This window comes from Pseudochaenichthys georgianus, chromosome 14, assembly GCF_902827115.2.
Source record: "Pseudochaenichthys georgianus chromosome 14, fPseGeo1.2, whole genome shotgun sequence".
Taxonomy (NCBI): Eukaryota; Metazoa; Chordata; class Actinopteri; order Perciformes; family Channichthyidae; genus Pseudochaenichthys; species Pseudochaenichthys georgianus.
Genome location: NC_047516.1, coordinates 21,197,799 through 21,217,067, shown reverse-complemented (window position 1 = coordinate 21,217,067; position 19,269 = coordinate 21,197,799). Strand labels below are relative to the sequence as shown.

Below are 19,269 nucleotides of genomic sequence, written 5' to 3'. Positions count from 1 at the left end.
AGTTGTATTCTGAGTTGATTCAAGATGTGGAAATACATTTTGTTGAATTCAAAGTACTACTTTTAGAAGAGTTGATTTGGAAATGTTGCATCAACACTTGCATCACACCACTACCAAAGGAGAATTTACCCAATACTCTAACTTTGACTTGGTTTTCCAAGTTGACTTGATGGTAATATGAATAGGCCTACTAGGCAGTACTATTGAAAATATAAGATTGCAAGAAGTCTGCTTTGTTTATAAAAAATAGTAATGCACATAGAACAGAATATGCAAGGGTCACTGGGAATTAAAGTATAACAAGTCTTGGAGGATGTGGTGGCTAAAATCACACAAATCTAAAAGGTCATTATTTACAGTCCATGGAAAACAACTGCACGTTTTCAGCCTTGAAACCACTGCGCCACCTAGAGGACAAAACCTTAAACGACACAACTGGATCCCATCATGCTTTGCCGTGCCCGCCGACCCGAATGCTACCGATGCTAGGCTAACTGTCGTTAGCTACCCGGGAGCGGACATGTTGTACCGACCCTTCATTTAATAAACATCACTGTAAGCAGGGAAACGGGAGTTAAGGGGAAGGCTGCGAGTGTCGGGCAATCATGGATGCCGTCAACGCCTTTAACCATGAGGTAAGCTTCCTCCAGAGACCATAGAGACCCAGAAGTTACCGAGTCTGGCTGGTCATGGTGCTGTGTTGCTCTGAGTTAGCCGAGCAGCACTGATCACTGGGCCGCTCGGCTAGCTAGCTGGACTTGTGCACCCTACCTAGCTTAGCATGTTGCTACTGAGGTAGCATGAGTTTTGTGGCGCAAGTTATGTTGAAATTGAAACATATGATAGAGTGTTGAGCTAACTTGCAAGCTAACGCAACGATGGCAAGTGGTTCTAGTAGTAACCTTGCACAAAGTTTGGTAATACCAACGTTAGCTTGTGGGAGCATGGCTACTAACATTGTTGTTGGAAACAATGCTACGGGCAAATGGACTACACTCATATTATTGTCATGCTGCAAGCTACAAACAAAATATGCATTACCGCTTCAGTGTTGTTTAGAAGATGCCAGGCTAAGTTTCTCTTAGGCCCGAGGACTGATGGGTAATGGGGTTACAAGTCCAGTCAAAAAGGCAGGTTAAATAATCTTTCAGTGTTTTTGGTTCCTGTCGTTTCTTTTGATGGCATTTTAACCTACGGATGAAATTATTTATGTGGCTGGGCTACACTATCTACACTTCATATTTGTTGTTTTGCACAAAAAAGACAGACTCTGTCTGGTGGTTCATTTCTTGCACTTTCAATATCAGTTTATGCTAGAGAAAGTAGGTGATAAGCTACTTCCTCTCTGATGTGAATGTAGAGCACGGTTGGATATACTATACACATGATGAATGTGTCAGTGCCTGCTTCATTTACCTGTTAAATTAGCAAACATTTAATTCAGTGATGTCAAAAATGTATTTGTCTAATGCACAGGACCATTTAGGTAAGCTCAGAACAAGAACCAGTGCCTATTCCACCACACAACTAAGAAGGTGTTGCCACACAGCTCTAGTTTGTTCTTATTTTCATTGCAACATACTATAGCATTGCGGTATCTTGTCATTGGACCTCCCTTATCACTTCAGAAAAGTCAACATGTATCATGGTCCCCTCAGTCCCGTGGAGTATTTTATACTTTAAAAAACCACATTAAAGAGTGGCAAGTCTTCATGTGTCCATGTTGTGTAGCCGATGGAAAATTCAAAATGGTGAACAATAGAAAGGAGGGAAGATTAAATTAGTTTGAAGCACACTGCAATGTTACATTAAGGTTTTCATCACCATACTGTAGCTACATCAGAAAAAAAATCAACCATGGCACAAGCAAAAAAAGTGTCCGACAATAACAGATCAGTAATCCAATATGCAATTACTAACTGGTTATACACCTGTTCAAATTGCGATATGTATTACAAGTTGAAGGTAATGTCAGGTTTAAATCTGCAACTAGTTTCTCAAGCCATGTTCTCTGTTATACCTTTTTTTCTTCCTGTTTTATCACCCTTCCCATCTCACTGATCTTATCATCTCCTCTGTCTGTAGTTATTCTCATTGATTGACACCAAGCCCCCAATCTCTCGGGCAAAGATGATCTCCATCACAAAATCGGCCATCAAAGCTATGAAGGTAAGAATGGACTTGGCATTTCTTGTTTTGAATGACTCATTTATTAGAAAAATTGCCTACATCTGGTTGATAACATGCTCACCTGCTTCTCTGTTTCTCAGCTCTACAAACATGTGGTCCAAATTGTGGAAAAGTTCATCAAAAAGGTAAGACAGGCCTACCTCAATCAGTTACTTTCCATTTTCACCTCACCAAACATGAATAAACCATCTGTTTTTCTTGTTCTCCTCTCTCCAGTGTAAGACTGAGTACAAGATAGCGGGGCTTTATGTGGTGGATTCCATTGTTAGACAGTCCAGACACCAGTTTGGATCAGACAAGGACGTGTTTGGCCCAAGGTTCACCAAAAACATAACGGGAACCTTTGAGAACCTCTGCCTATGCCCAGAAGGGGACAGGGTAAGAAAATAAAGAGTTGGTGACACATCAAAGTGTGAATATTGACTGCCTGAAAGGTCTTGCTTCTTCTAATGACAAATCCTGAGCTTTCTGTTATTTATTTTTTATAGAGTAAAATCATACGGGTGTTGAACCTGTGGCAGAAAAATGGAGTGTTCAAGATTGAGATTATTCAGCCTCTCCTGGACATGGCAGCTGGCTCTTGCAGTGCTGCTGCACTCTTAGCAGGCTCCGATGACCCAGGTAATTTGTGTGCTTGTAAACATGTGGCAGTGGCGATAAGTGTCAATTAATGATATTTATTTATTTTATTGAACCAGTTTTATATCACAAGTTAGCTGTTTCTGAGTTGTTGCATTCACTAATAAAATACCCTGCTGGCTTAGTAAAGAAATGTGTATGTTTTATATTTCATCATGCATACATTTTTTTAGTATCGCTATACTTCAGTATCAATATGCTGTTGTTGTTTCTTGCCCTCAGGTTTTTCCCCATCTCCAGCCAAAGAGCCAGTTACTGCGGTAACGGCAAACTCCACCATGACATCCACTTCTCAGCTGCAAAACTCTGACGCCTTTGCTGCCGTGGCGCAGCTCTTCCAGTCCACACAGGGTCAGCAGGTGAGTGTGCGTACCAGTGCCGACTCTTATAAGCTTTGACCACCGTCACAGTGCTTGGAACTTCTTTGCTTGCACATCTCTTACACCTTCACTAACAACTCTTCTTCCATTCTTACTTTAGCTTCAACAGATGCTCCAGACCTTCCAGCAGCAGCCAGCGAAGCCTGAAACAAACACGTCTGTCCATACCATTCAAACGCAGGCCCAACACATCACCGCTGGCCTGGGCATGGCCCCCCTGCAACCCCCGCAGCCCACCCAAACCGCCCAGCAGAAGGCAGCCTTTGACAAGGTAGCAGTTTGTTTATTTATATTAATTCGTTATCAACAGCTAAATGTACTCTGAACTGTATTGTTTAGACACTTGGACAGTGTTTGGAGTATGAGTAATCTACTATGTTAAATACATCATACTTTGTGCACTTTTTACAACTATTACCTTTCTCTCTCTTAGAAATTGCTGGACCGCTTTGACTATGACGATGAGCCAGACTTTGGAGAAGAGGCGAAGAAGGATGAAATGTCAACACAGCCCTCCTTGTAAGCAAGACTACTCATAATATAAGCAGCTCTTCAAAGCTAAGCAGCGGAAAGCTCTGATTGATTTTTGTAAAATGAACTGAAAGCTGTAAGGCTAATGAAGTATTATGTGTCCTCACAGCATGCAGAACCCTCCAGGCTTCCCACAGCACATGGAGCACTTTAAACCTCCGATGCTCAACATGTTGCAAGACGTCTCACAACAGGTAATGAATACCAACATTTCTGATTTTAAAATAATGCATCGTTCCTGATCAGCCCAGCCATTGAATTATTTGATCCTTGTGTTCTTTATTACCCAACTTTACTTAAAACTTTTAAATGCCACCAAATATAAGTTTCCTATCACTACATCAATGTAAGCTTTTGCTACCACCATATTATGCACTACCTTTAAATTGTTGATATTATTTATTAAGTCAGAGCAACTTTTTGTGCAAAATTAATTCTATTTGTTAAAAAAAAAACAGTTGTCGTGCACAATATTTATTCCAGTGGTGTTTCACAGGTTCCTCTCCCTCCGAATGGCCAGCTCCAGGCCTACGGGTTACCGTCAGCGCAAAGCTTCCCAGGTATGGTGCCTCATATGGGGCATGCTTTGCCAGGGCAGTCCCCCCCTGGTTCTGCTGGGCCTCCAGGCTTCCCCGGGGGATACCCTCCCCACAATGCTGCCCATAAACCGGTAGGCTTTCAAATATACAAAGATATGTTGAATCTGGGGTTAATTTAGTTTGGGAAATGTGCCTCCAGAACGTCGTTTTATTTGCATTATAATTGAAATCTGGGTATGTGAATGTTGAAAAGGTTTTATTACATCATAATCATGCCTTTTTTATAGGAAGTGTCAATGGATTTGGACCGTTCATCTTCAAGGGATGGCAGACATGGTCGACGGTCACACTCAGGCTCCAGGTAAGCAACTGAAATTGGATGTGATGTGTCCAACTGAGTTTCCGTTTCAGGGTTCGCTATTCATTCTGTACTGTTTTCGCAGATAAGTAGCTCAGTGCTTATTTATGGTGAACACATCATGAGATGCAGTACTTCCCCTCCCCCCCCCCCCCCCAGGTCTCCAAAGCGGAGGAGGTCACGGTCTAATTCCCGTACACGGAGATCCAGGCACAGACGCTCGCGCTCCAGAGACCGGCGTCACCACTCCCCCCGCGCTCGCTCGCAGGACCACAAGGAGAGAGATAAGGAGAGAGAGCGACGGCAGAAAGGCCTCCCGCCACCCAAGGGCGAGACACTAAGCAGTGAGTCATCATCTATTTCTGCTCACATCTGTTCCTCGTCCTTCGACATCCTCGTGGATTCATCTTCTTATTACAGACACATGCAGTTCCTAACATTCGGTCTATATGCTGTAAAATGTATTATCTCTTCGATTTACACACGGCATCTATTGCACGTCTGTCCGTCCTGGGAGAGGGATCCCTCCTCTGTTGCTCTCCCTGAGGTTTCTCCCATTTTTTCCCCTTTAAACTGTGGGTTTTTCTCTGGAAGTTTTTCCTTGTACGATGTGAGGGTCTAAGGACAGAGGGTCTAAGGACAGAGGGTGTCGTATTGTCATACTGATATTCTGAACAATCTGTGCTGTTGTATTTGCTGTAAAGTGTCTCGACTGTAGGCTATTTTTATTTTATGTACAGCACTTTGGCTCGACCAAAAATCGTTTATAAATGTGCTATATAAATAAAACTTGATTTGATTTGTTCAAGTATATTGACATTTCAGGTTGGTGCAGTACGTTTTGAATAGTTTTATTCAAATATTGTCATTTTTCTCATATTGATAGAAAGTGATTTACATTTTTAAGCTCATGTTCACTTTACTTTGTGTCTCCTCAGTTTGCAGTACAACTCTGTGGGTGGGCCAGTTGGACAAGAGAACACAACAGCAAGATGTTGCCTGTTTACTGGAGGAGTTTGGGCAGATAGACTCCATCAATGTAAGTGGACTTTGATCAGTTACATTGATCCAAATGTGACCGCATCCATAACAATGTTTCATTCAAAGATGAGAAATAGATTTCCCCCTCACCTGTCATCTTCTCCTCCCTTTTTGAAGATGATCCCTCCACGTGGCTGCGCCTATATTGTTATGACACATCGACAAGATGCCTTCAAGGCTCTGCAGAAGCTGAGCAGAGGATCTCATAAAGTGAACCAGAAAACCATCAAGGTGAGTCTGAATACTGTTCAGGAAAGCAAGTCAAAGAGAACATTGAGAATGATCTCATTGAGTCATGTTTTGTTTATGTCTTGCCAGATTGCTTGGGCTTTAAACAAGGGCATAAAGGCGGATTTCAAACAGTACTGGGACGTGGAGCTGGGCGTCACCTACATACCGTGGTCTAAGATCAGAGAGGCTCAGTTGGAGGAGCTAAAAGAAGGAGGAATTCTGGATTCGGACACCTTATCACCAGGTAAAACTCGACAGACACTGACGCGTTATGACATTAAATACAAATAAACGCACACACTGCAACCACGCAGAGTTTATGTGAAGCGGGTCGTTGTTAACATTTCAAACACTTCTGTACTACACTGAACATTTTTGTCTCAATAGGTTAGAAAAAGTAAAACTCATCTCTTATGCTGAACCTGGAAAAACCACAATACCTCGAATAACACATTTAAACTGATGCTATATTTAAACATTCATATCATGGTTCATTGACCAGTGTGCATCGTGTCTGTCCTTCAGAGTGGAGTGAAGCGAGGAAAACCATTGGCATCCAGGAGGAAGTCACACACAACGGCCGTTCAGAGCCACAGCCGCCTCAGGAAACGCAAGTTCTACCTGTGGCTGCTGTGCCTCATGCTCAGGTAAACAACAACAACAACAACAACAACAACTGCAAGATGCCCCTAGCTTAAATGTATGAAGTCACCTTTTCAAATTGTATGTCAAGCTGCTATATAGTACAAGTGGTAGCTTATACGGATGATTATTTTGCAGTTGTTTGAGGCTCCTGTGTTTCTCCAGAGCGACACACGGATATGTAACAAAATACTTCCTCAGTTGACATGTGCTTGTCCTTGTAATTGTTCTCAGGTTCCTCCAATGCAGCAGCCGGTGGTTGGTGTGGGTTCCCTCCAGCCTCCAGGTTTTTCTGGGCCCTTAGGCATGCCTCCCCATTCCTTCCCTCCAGGCGTCCCCCCGCCTCACTTCATCCGACCTGGCTTCAACCCCATGCAGATGCCTCCAGGTAGCGCAGTCGTCAAAGCATTTCTCACTGGCTTTCATTCAAGTGTTCTCTCTTTGTCCCACAGCGCTATTCCCAAATGATGTGTGTCGGTACTGAAAGCACGACATTCAGTACTCGACTGGTCCTTATGTGTTTCTCTCTGTCCTCTGGTGTCACACAGAGCTCTGAAAGAAACAGATAGTTGTATTGTACCGTAATATCTAGTGTGTGTTTTGATAATTTTTAAACTGCAAAAATACTAAGACTAGATTGCAAGCGCAAGATGCTGCTTTTTTTTAAATATTTGTAAATCTCATCAACAAAACACACCATTCACCCTTTTTCATCCAGTTTAGTTACGATCCACTCCAACACAGTTTGTACACCAGCCTAAAGCAACTAAATCCTTCCACTCTTCTCCCCCAGGTTTCCACCCCCCAGGTGCCATGCCTCATCATGGTCTTCCACCTCACTCCAAAGGCGGAGTTGAAGACCCCTCTATGGACCCAGCAGGTCTGGGCAACAGGAACAGCGACGAATTCCCGGATGGTCACAACATCTTCAACAACCAGATGGGACCTATGGGTCAGTCTGTCTTTCTCTTAGAACTTTTCACGCAAAGTTATTTGGGTCTCTCATTCAGCCCATTTTAAAACTAACATGCGCTCCCTCCTGCCTTATATTTGACATTTACATTTGTTGTATTGTTTTCCTATCAGGTGGACCTCCAGGGGTTCTTCCAGGAATCAACCAACCCCCTTCTGGTGGTCTGCTCGGCGCGCGGCCCGGTATAATGCCACTACAGCGTCCGCCGGTTCCCACTCCACCACACATGCAGCGGTTCCCTCCACCCCACGGCCAGCGACCCCCTCACCCCAACATGCCACATATGCTCCCACAGATGATGCCTAGAGGTCCACACCCTCAAATGATGCACCCTGACGCCCCTCCCCTTAAAGGTGGCTTTGGGATGCTTCTTCCCCCCAATATGAGGCCCCCTTTCCCTCCACACGGGCACGGCCTTCCTCCTCACGGCCCTCCTCCTCATGGTCCTCCTCCTTTCGTTAGACCAGGAGGACCTCGTGGCATGGAGGGGCCGGAAGAAATGGATGGGAGACAATTCAGGGGGGACAGGCCTGGATTCAGGGACAGAGAGCCAGAGAGGGACTGGGATCGGGACAGAGAGAGAGAGAGGGATCGAGGTTTTGGAGGGGGAAGGCGTCCCTTTGGTGACGGAGGGAGAGGAGGAGGAGGAGGAGGAGGAGGAGGAGGAGGAGGAGGAGGAGGAGATAGAATGGAAGGAAGGGACCGGCTCGGAGGCTGGCAGGAAGACGGAGCAGATCAGCGAGGAGGAGGGGGGTGGGAGAGGGACAGGGACAGAGATCGTGATAGAGACCGCGATCGAGACAGACGGGACTGGAGGGAGAAGCGGAAAAGCCTGGATGGAGACAGGGAGCCAGGGAGGGGGGAAGATGGGGAGAAGGAACGAGGGAGGGCGGAGGGAGGAGACAGAGGGAGGGTAGAAAGAGGGAGAGGAGCTGAAGGAAAAGAAGGGGACAGGCCGAGGCGGCGGGAGAGGACCTCCCGGTGGGACAAGGACGACCGATTGGCCGACCTGGAAAACATGGATAAACAAAGGAACTCTAACAGCACAGAGGAACCTTCTGAGACTCCTGTGGTTACCGTGGAGACCAGTAAAGAACCGAGTGTTGCCGCTTCTGAAAAAAAGGCCGAATCTGAACTTGTATCTCCGTCCTCAGAGGAAACGAAGGCTGCAGCGGAGCCGGTTCCCCTCGAGCCCTCACCTCCGGCTCCCAGTGAGCCCACAGAAGCGGCAGAGGAAGCTGCATCATAGACTTCTCTCTGCTACCGTCAGACTGCTGTGAACCACTAAAGATTTCTTTTTTTCTTCACCATGAAAGTCAGTCTTGAATCCTGGCATAAGACTTCTAGATCGTCACAGTTTATAATTGTCAGTTTCTGGTTAGCGACACGTCTTGAAAACAAACACGTGTAAAATGATTTTATGGTCAGGTTTAGCTTCGCATCCGTTTCTCGACACACATGACATTAGTTTGGTTAAATTGCTGTCGTAACATATTGGCTGTCAACTGTTTTCTTCCTGCAAGTTGTACAAACTAACTGGGTGCTTGCATATTAACTTAGCTCTGTCCATTTTGTGAGCTTTTATGTTTTTACTCGAGTCGATTTTGCAGACAGAAGAAACAGATTAATTCTATGACACATTTATTTTTACTTTTTTACTTCCTTGTGTGAACGCAAGCACTCCTGAAATAAGGTGAAAATGTTCATTTTTAAATATTATATGTCAAGATGTCATGTCAAACACTGAATATCTTCTCAAACAACTAGCTGTATGATAATATAGGCACCACTTATTTTTTTAATGTTCATCTTGGCTCCTCATTGCGACTTCTCAGTAAGTAAGGCACAGCTTTGAAATAACTTTTGTTGCCTTGAAATCCAATCATGTCGCTTGTAGGTGTTTGAGGGAAGAACTAAAAGAAGTATTTGGGGAATACATGTTGGAGTAAATTACACAGAGAATTAGGCTTGGTACTTTGTTCACACAAATTGTTAACTTTTGATTATTTTGCCAATTTTCACCACGTTTTATTTCAGGCAGAATAAAGATGAGTTGTTTTCATTCTACCACACATGTTTTCTCACAAACACTCATTGTCATTGAAAATCCACTCTCAAAACATTATTCTATATGTTTTATATGTCTCACTAGTTTTGGGACTGTGGAATCAAACTCAGTCGTCCTATTTGACTGATATCAGGGAGTCTACCCTAACTCGTATCTCATTCTAATATTGTTTAGGGAAACAACATACACCAGCTTTTCTTATCCAGATTTCACTTTTAGTATTTTAATGCTTATCGCGTGCATATAATGTTTTTGTTTTAGTAACAAAAGTATTGGACAAACATTTTAGGGGCTCATACCGAGAACTGAAATCATGGCATTATCATTTTTTCTTTGAAAAAACTGAAATTGTGAATGATGGGCCAAGAGGCATTTCAGAGAAATTATGAACAACAAATCCATGTATCCATCCATACATCTGAACTAAAGAATGGGTATGTTGTGATGTGTCTCCCATTAAATTGTTTCGGTAGTAACGAAATTTGAGGATGTTATATAAAGGGGGCTTTGTGTTCAAAAGTACGAGTGGTCTGGACCTCTAGATATTGGTATGCAAAAATAAGGATGAGGACCATTTGCAAATAAATTAACTTGCACCCAGGTGAGCTTTTTCAAATCAAATATACAAGAGATTTTTCTGTGGTAAAGTGTACAGTGTTTCAAAACTAAAATCTACAGGAAGTAGGATTTGTGTACATAATTATTTCTTTCTGTTGTCTAAATTTAACAACTTTTCAGTTAAGGAATACACATTTTATGTAACACAGACTCAATAGGCTTTAAGTTAATAGTTCTCCTTTATTTCCCCATGTGTATGTATATCCAATCTCTTGGATCAGACTGAAGAGTTTTCCATACGTCCTATGTATGTCAGCTGAGTCGGCTCTTTTGTGTCATTTGTATTCTCCTGATGCCTCTTGTTCTCCTGCTCTCAGCTAGTACATTAGTATTAGTCTAGAAATGACAAAATGCAACTCTGTTACTGAATTCTGATTTTCAAAGTCAGTGTCTGTTTCCCTGCAGACATACTTTTTCCAATATGAATTAAGTAACATGAAGCTCACATTCTCGAAGATCAACTCTTGTTCTTAAATAATTATAACACAGAGGCGCTGAGTGCAAATTAAAGTGAAGAAATGAAAGATGTCGCATGTGAATCACTGCTGTAAATATGCTTGTATCACTGACGATTCAAAGGTTTGATGATATTTGTTGTTTATGATTTGTATTTGAAGCAAATTGATTTGTAAGGAAGAACAGAGGCCTCTTGCTTTAACGTTTTTTTTAACTCCTAATGGTTTGAAAATTAAGAGTTGTTTATATGATTTGTTAAAAACACAAAAGACATGGACATAAAATCTTCAATATTTCAGTCAGGAATTTGTTTTTAATAAACTATTTTTGTACCAAATAATTGTGCTTGTTGAATTTATATTCCATGCTTAACTGACACTTAACTATCAGCACTCAAAATGATCTTTTTAAAAGCCACACTCCAGACATCTAGGCTACTGTGATTTTCGAGTCAAATAAAAATGTATAATTGTTTAACTCTAGGTCTCAAATTCCAAAAGCCGGTTCGACAGCAGACTTTGCAGCCCATACATTTATTTACATCAAATGTTCATCCTTAAATGAAAGACCAGCCATTAGGGATTTACATTAGTTATGTAGTGTTGTACTAACCAGCATAAAGTTAAGTCATGCTCTGTGACAGAAACAATGCAACCTTTTTTCTTCCTCAAATGGGCCAATTGTCAGCCTTTCCCCACAGCTTTATGAAACATTGATAGTACTGCATAAATAATGTAATGGGTTGGGGAAATCTGATATGATGAAGGAATATATTTGTGTTCAATATTTGACAACTACATGCAGCCAAACAGTATGCAAATATTAGCCGGTCCTTATAGTACATGGCAGCAAAATATATTGAAATATGTTTTTAGTACAATGTAAAACCTTACATTGCTAGAAAAAGTCTAGCATTCCCCATGATGAAACCTCATTATTATTCAATATCGTAAGTAAGTAGTATATCATAAGTTTATTTTTTGTTGACCTGCTTAATTGGCAGCTCAAGTGTCGTTGCACTGGACACTAGCTCCTTGGTCAGCGACCAATCAAAATGTGTCTTTTAAATTGTATTCGACTCTGATTGGCTGTCTGTATTTTAGGCCCGCCCGTGACGCACTATATCAGTTGGTTGTCTTTAGCTAGCAGGAGCAATAGAACCTTGGCGTCCTTTGAAACTACTGCAAACATGGTTATAAAAGCGGTGTGTGTGTTGAAAGGAGCTGGAGAGGCTAGCGGGACTGTCTTCTTCGAGCAGGAGGTAAGCCATGCAAGGTGGTTTTTAAGGGGAAGACGTTTTTATAGTCGAACACAACGGGATTTGTAAGCACGCGAATGTTAAGCTAGTTAAGTTCTCCATTCAAATGCTGTTCATCTGTCTTCTGGAGAGACACTGCTAGTTAGCTACGTTTGACTGAAAATACGTCAAACCTGTTTAGATTTAGCAAACCATCGCTCATTTTGCATCGGTTGTACATGTACATACATACTACGCACGCGTATTCAATGCAGACAACATTAGCCTGCGCAATGCATAAACGTTACACAACACAACAACTAACTCTTACTTTACCGTAACGTTTCTTATTTGTAGGCTGCACGTGTTAACCATGCATACACAAAGTGAAAATACTAGTTATGTAGAACTATCACACACAAGAGCATGTCATTAAAGTCCACACCTTTGAACGTATTGAGGCCTGTGTTGTGTTAATGATCTACGGCGCATGTAACCTTATTAACAATGCCTGTTGCATGAGTCCAATGTTTGCCATGCTAGTTTTTAACACTAATGTCGTTATCTAGCGGAACTACACACACTTCTGTTTGCAGTAGAAGCAAAGTTGCATCGTAAAGCTGTACTATCAATGGCACATTTTAAAACTACTAAGAAAACGCTCATCCGCTAACGTTGATTACCTTTTTTGCTGAGTCACTGCCAGCCTTTGTTGACAGAGCAGGGCTTGGCCACCATGGTTAGAGTATAAGGGTTGATTACAGTTATACTCTAACCCCAAAGACAACGGGAGGGGATTGCACTGACTAACATTATCTCAAACCATCCTGTGCTTAATCTTACATATTCCGGATGTTATTAGACATAATGACACAAATTGACTGTAAGAAAGAGCTTCTTCTGCAGACATTTTGTTCATTATGTGTGACATTCACAGTGAAACGGACATCAGCAAAACACTCAATGCAACAACCTAAAGCCTCATGTCCTTCTAGCCACCTGGCTTTGACAGCATTTCTAGGGCTCTTTTGTGTCGTTTGTATTCTCCTGATGCCTCTTGTTCTCCTGCTCTGTTAGAATGATTCATCCCCTGTGAAGCTGACTGGAGAAATCAAAGGCCTTACTCCTGGTGAACATGGTTTCCATGTCCATGCTTTTGGAGACAATACAAACGGTGAGCATCTGGTGATTTTATTTATACGTAGGTTTTCTGAAGTTGCGGGTCTTGCCAACTTAATGCAACAACAGGTAAATTACTGTAAATAGTTTACCTACACAAATTAGAAGTGTTTTTTTATTTCCCCCTCTTTTTCTTTCCGTTTCACCAGGGTGCATCAGTGCAGGCCCTCACTTCAATCCCCACAACAAGACTCATGCCGGTCCTACTGATGAAAATAGGTAATTATGATTCTTTTTTGTATTCTCCCAGAAAATGAATAGTTACTCTGCAAAGCATGATTACATTATTTTTACTTATCCCTGTTCTATTTATACTAGTGGAAAAACTTGGCTTTGCAAACATAGCTTTACGTCTCACTTTTTCACCATACAAACACAATTCAAGGGGAGAGAGGGAGACCCACTGCCACAATATAAAATCATTATCGCTCTGTATCTGTTATAAAAATAAAACTAGTGTTCAGTCCATTGGGAAAAAAAGAAATCCTGAGCAACTATTTGTGATCTCTTTTTAAATGCAGAGATTATCAACCATAGGTGTAGTTTGTAGCATGCATGAAACAGTCTTCGGTTACAAAAGATATTTAACTCTTAAGACCTTTTGTCACAGTTGTTATTTGACTTGTCATAGCAGGAAAGGTAGAGATGAACTGATTTGTCTGAAGGGTCAATATTTTTAAGCTTGAACCTACTTTTAAAAACTGCTTTTTTTAAAGTAATAACATTTTGTGTTTAGGCATGTTGGAGACCTGGGGAATGTGACTGCTGCAGCTGATAATGTTGCAAAGCTCGACATCACGGACAAGATGATCACCCTTGCTGGCCAATACTCTATTATTGGCAGAACCATGGTGGTGAGGAAGAGAGCGTTATGGCACCTTGATTTAATTGTCTAGGCTTTAAATTGTTTATAATGACAACCTCTCTAACTGAGCTTTCTGTCCTGTGATTAGATCCATGAGAAGGCCGACGACCTGGGAAAAGGAGGCAATGATGAGAGTCTAAAGACAGGCAATGCTGGTGGACGTCTGGCCTGTGGAGTCATCGGCATCGCCCAGGAAACACTTTGCCAACACATGCAGCACTGAAAACTATTTCTCCCATCGCACTTACAAAGACCAACATAGCTACTCGATGTGACAGTCTGACCTTTTCCAATAGGATGTGGTATTTTATTGAGCAATCAAGAGAATAGATAAGCCATGCTTAACCTTGTCCCCTCCTCATGTCAATTGTATGTATGGGTTTATATGTCATAAGTTGTGGTCCCAAAGAATTGGTAACTCGCAAGTAATAAAAAGATATTTACAAAGTTGGTCGGTTTATCTGGATCATGTGTATTAATTCCTCCAGTTCGAGATGTCTGTAGATACTTGACAGTCCGTACAACAACAAAGTTGACAGTCTGGTTGATTAAAGGTGTAATTATTAATAAAAACATGGGCGAGCTGTTTTAAGTGAGCTAGCCCTGGGCCATGCTATGCTTTCTCAATGAATTGGGCTGAATTATCGTTAGTGTCATCATTAGTAGTTACACCTGTTGGTTAGCTTTTGATATAGTTTAGTCTCTCCCTTTTAGTGATAGAAAAATGTATTCTTGTGGCCTTCATTTGCTTTTGGTAATTTCATTACACACTTGTTTGTGAATTTACTCCCAAAAAAAACCATATGCATTATTTAATCTTGCAGCCCTGTCTTGACCTAACACCATATTTCATGTGCTTACAGGCACTTTTCCAAAGCTATATATTATCACTGCCACACACAAGCCTAAAAACATACCCGCAGCATGGTAGAACGAAGTACTTGATGTAGCCATGTTTGGTGGACTGTGCACACGTATCTGACGGAAACCTTGAGGCAGGTTTTAGTCGGTGCGACCCACCTCAAAGCTCAGTAAAGTACCCGTTTCTCAGAAGGATTACATGCGTTTAACACCGGTCTTGACATGTTATACAGAGGGTGGGCTAGAAATATTCAAAACCGGAGGATTACTTGTTTCAGGTAAATCGTGTTAGCTTTTGCACATGTATAGGCTACATTTTGTTAAACCTACTTAGCTGCTAGCTCTTCGCCGTTTTTTGTGTGTTGGTTAGCTGATATTTAAAACTGTCTTTCATTTTGTGTAGTAAATACAGCTGGACTAGGTCTGCCTATTCATATGGAACATTGTAACATTAGTCTCCAGTATTTGCACTATACTTCCCCAGTGAGTGATGGGTACTTTTTTCAATTACTTGGCTAACAACACTAGCAAGTAATTGAAAATACACATGTCCCTTGGTAGATACACGTAGTTGAATTTCTAGTAAAATTGAATGAACAATGAAAAGCAAAATTAATTTTAAAGTGAGGTCCCATGTGCTGACAATGAACGCTTGAAATGCAATGCCTAATTTACAATTCTACAGACGCACCGTTGACACTTCATTAGATTATGGCTGAGTTCACATGAGGCCGCCGATGATGTCGTCATGCTGCGCAGTGGAGAACATGGCGGGCTACAGGTAAGAAACAGAAATGTTAGAAATGTTTTAAGACACATTTTTCTCAATACAGATCCAACACAAAACTCGGTTATGCACCCTGATGTTGGCCTAATGAAACGGTTCCAAAGGCAATCAAATAACAAGACGTAAATGGCAAGAAATATAAGTAAGTTTTAGTAGATTTTTTAATGATGCATGTTACTGAATCTAGCCCTAGTTTCTGAGGAAGGGAGTTTCTGGGACCTCCTGGTAGCAACAACATTACGAGCTTTTATCTGGACTGTATTATGCTGCATCGTCCTCTAGAGGGCAATGCTAGTTTTGAAAACGTATATTGTAATAACAGGCCTGATGGACCATCACAGAATAAACAGATCACACTCTCTTCTCCATCACGATTAAAGAAACATATTTTTGGGATATTTTGCTAACCTTAAACTTGTAGGGGTGTGCCATGTCTACCAGTTGCTGTAGACATTTATTGCTTTTGAAATAGTTTTTTGTCATCACAGCACACCCAGGCGTTACTACTCTGCACTGGAAACTATTATTACTTTTTAATTATTGATTACTGTTGCACTTACATAAACACATTACATTTCAGGAACATCTCAAGCTGGCCAGGGCCTCCTGAAATATAAATAACAGTTTGTGATCAGACCTTTTGGCTTGAAATTGGAATCTTGGTCTACATCCATGATATTAAACTGAACAGCTGTGCCTTGCAATGACCAGCACACACACAGTAACACCCCCCCCTCTCCATACAGCTACACATATTTCCTGCACATGGCATGCAGAAATGACATTCTCTGAAAGATGTTCTTCTGAATGGCGAATGCTCCCATGTGAAGTGACTTGGCACTCTCTGCTCTTCTCCCTGGGGAAATGAGATATTGGACGGCATTAATGTGTTTAATACCTCAGGGGGCAATACAGATGCAAGCGGCTGAGTTGTGTGTAGTTTAAATTCATATATTAAATGTTTAGCTCTGAAAGCGCTCAGAGGAATAATCGCATACGCGTGGAAATCTATTAGCACATAGGATGTGTCTTTCTCTGCTTTCTAGTATATCATCTGCTCTTTATTCAGATTCAAAGGTAGTCAGGCAGCAGTCGGTGCCGTTGCTAAATAAAAACCAGTGAACCATAACTTATTGATTTGTAAAATTAACACCAGTAGTTTTATTTCACTGAAAGTCACAGGTGTTATTCATCTGGGTAATTGATGATTTTAAGGGTTTTTGCACTATAATGTTAACTAACATTTTACAGAGAAAAACATAGTGTGTCTTAGTTTTATGTATCGGAATGTATTAGCCTTTATAAATGGACCCGAGTGTTAGCATATATCTTTCCACTGTGCTTGAGGCACCTGTGATTTTATTCCAGGCCAAGAACTCATAGGCTGCCCAAAACTGCAGAAACACGCCACGGTGACATAGCTGTATTAGTGTAGACAAATGCAGCCAGCAGAGCGGAAAGACAGACTGACTGTAAAAGCTGGTATAAATAGCCCGGGAGTGAAGGTGATGAATAATAGAGACTTACCGATGCTGCTGACAGTGAGGGAGAGAAACCGTAACTGCAGGAGAGTCCAACACAGCTTGGTATAAAAGCATTGAAAAAAATACAATGAAAAAGACTTAAGACTAGTACTATGTAGCTGACTGAACATCAGGTGAAAAGGTCATCCGTGAATTTAATATCTGACCTTTGAGTATTCAGTATGTCCCTATTTAAGTATGTGATAGACACTGTTTAGTAAGATTTATAATTGTGGCCACAACAGAGTCAATTCGCAGGTAAAAAATGTTAAGGTTGAACTAATTCTGGTAGTGCCTCAGTATTTCGTTTTTTTTATAGAAAACATTTATTCAAGATATTGAGAAGAAGCATTCCCACAGAACCATCTGCCTACCAGCCTTTAGCATCACAGCACACCTTCACATTTAGTTTAACCCTAGAATGAACTAACACAAAAAAACCAAGCCATTATGTAAGGCTTGGAGCCAAACTGTCAGTGCATCTCAACAGCAAGCTCTCAGGTGAAAGGTAAAGCTTAAGGTGTATTCCTTTTACACATTACAGTAAAGCAGAGATGAACCAGTCTTGCAGGGTTCAGCCCTATTATTAACTTAGTGTGTGTGCATCGTATTAGAAGAAAGGGGAACATGCCCTGCAATTAACTGATATCCAACACCCACATGAACACAGTCACACATGGAGGTGGCAGGTCTGTCGCTCTGGTGTTCACTGAAAGGTGAGGTCAAGGTTCTACTTTTCAAACAAGTTACGTAAATGGAGAGAAACACATTTACTAGTGTGTTTTTCTGTCTCTATGCGCCTCTGTTAGTTGTCTACGAGCATGTACAGGGCTGTGTTCTATTTTCTCTCCATAGGCATCCAGCTTTGCGCTCTGAAGCACTGCTGACAAGAACCAGTGTGGTCACATTTCTGAAGCAAGCTTCTGTCGCTGCCCCCGAGGGCTTCAACAGTAGATGTATGGAGCACTCCAGCTGAACACTCTGCACAGGCTTTTACTTGTTAAACAGCTGCATGCTATACATAATACGTTCACACCCACTTTCAACCTCTAATGATTTATCTGAGGTGGAATATTCTTCCACTTTTTGTGTTTGAGGGAAAACTGCTGTCAGACCAGGGTTGGAATTAAATGACAGCCATTAAGCAGGCAGAAGGATTGTCTTTAGTTGTATTAGTAGTGTTTTATTGTTTTTTTTCTGATGAAAGATACTCTCAAGAGTGGAAGTGACCCATACTAGGCACTACAATATGTCTATATTTTCCCCCAATGTCCTGAGAGAGCAATACTGAATTGCCCTTGAAACAATGAATTGATTATAAAAATAGATGTTGATCAAATTAACAACGAATCAACCAATCGTTTCAGGTGTAATTGTGTTAACACAGGTTTGTGTGAACACAGGAAACTAGACTGAATGATCCTATTGAGGTATTGGTTGGTATTCACTTTCCGGTACACCGTGTACCACTGACTTCGTGGGGATATTTTAGAGACTAGGAGCTATAGGTCAGGGGTGAGATGCCATAAATGGTGCCTTTCCTATGAGACATGGTTGGTTGGTAGACAGGCTAATTACAAGACCCCCATGACCTAACCTCTGACCCCTCAGCGGTGTGTCATGTGATCATGAGAATCGACCCCCTGAACACCCTGTTGCTCTTTAAAGGGGACCCATCATGCAAAACGTCTTTTATACATGTGTCCCCGGTGTGTGGGGGAACTCACGCAGCGTAAGGAAATAAAACCCTCTCTCTTTTCCTCCGTACCCAAATCTCTAAAAACGGGGGTACAACGGAGCTGATCCAGATTTGCGGCCGATATGACGTAATATCGGAAATGTGGACCCACGGCCCAATCAGAAAGTTGCTTTCAGAAACAATGCCTGACTGTTTTGGACGTAATATGGTCGGTGTTTACATTAGCATCGCTAACACTCGGGCCGGTGCCGAAGTGGGCCAGTCGGACGATGTGGGCCGCTCGGATAAGTCACTAGCACCCCCCCCCGTTGACAATTTACTAGACATATGTGCCGGTCGAGAGTCCGGGGCTGATTTTTAGCCCCTGCTCAGAGCTAACCTGTACTGGAGAGCATGTGTGTGAAGAAGCAGGAAATAAAAAGGAACTCACCTTGTGGTATAACCGGCAAGAG

At 41.8% G+C, this 19,269-nt stretch overlaps 2 protein-coding genes across 3 annotated transcripts; both read left to right on the top strand.

The window, feature by feature from the left end:
- Window positions 1-450: 450 nt before the first annotated feature.
- Window positions 451-10,734, top strand: scaf4a (SR-related CTD-associated factor 4a). Of its 2 annotated transcripts, none has more exons than XM_034098556.2 (19): window positions 451-635; window positions 2,086-2,169; window positions 2,271-2,315; window positions 2,407-2,568; window positions 2,679-2,811; window positions 3,052-3,188; window positions 3,310-3,480; window positions 3,643-3,728; window positions 3,850-3,934; window positions 4,237-4,410; window positions 4,567-4,640; window positions 4,797-4,981; window positions 5,576-5,676; window positions 5,796-5,909; window positions 5,997-6,153; window positions 6,435-6,556; window positions 6,786-6,939; window positions 7,345-7,503; window positions 7,638-10,734. In XM_034098556.2, the coding sequence occupies exons 1-19, from the start codon at window positions 606-608 to the stop codon at window positions 8,771-8,773; spliced, it is 3,309 nt and encodes a 1,102-aa protein (XP_033954447.1). In that variant the 5' UTR covers window positions 451-605; the 3' UTR covers window positions 8,774-10,734. The 2 variants fall into 2 exon arrangements, with proteins under 2 accessions (XP_033954447.1, XP_033954445.1); XM_034098554.2 differs by having other exon boundaries at window positions 3,052-3,194.
- A 1,049-nt stretch (window positions 10,735-11,783) lies between these two features.
- Window positions 11,784-14,397, top strand: sod1 (superoxide dismutase 1, soluble). Its single transcript, XM_034098557.2, has 5 exons — window positions 11,784-11,927; window positions 12,981-13,077; window positions 13,232-13,301; window positions 13,819-13,936; window positions 14,036-14,397. The coding sequence occupies exons 1-5, from the start codon at window positions 11,856-11,858 to the stop codon at window positions 14,168-14,170; spliced, it is 492 nt and encodes a 163-aa protein (XP_033954448.1). The 5' UTR covers window positions 11,784-11,855; the 3' UTR covers window positions 14,171-14,397.
- The last annotated feature ends 4,872 nt before the right edge of the window (window positions 14,398-19,269 follow it).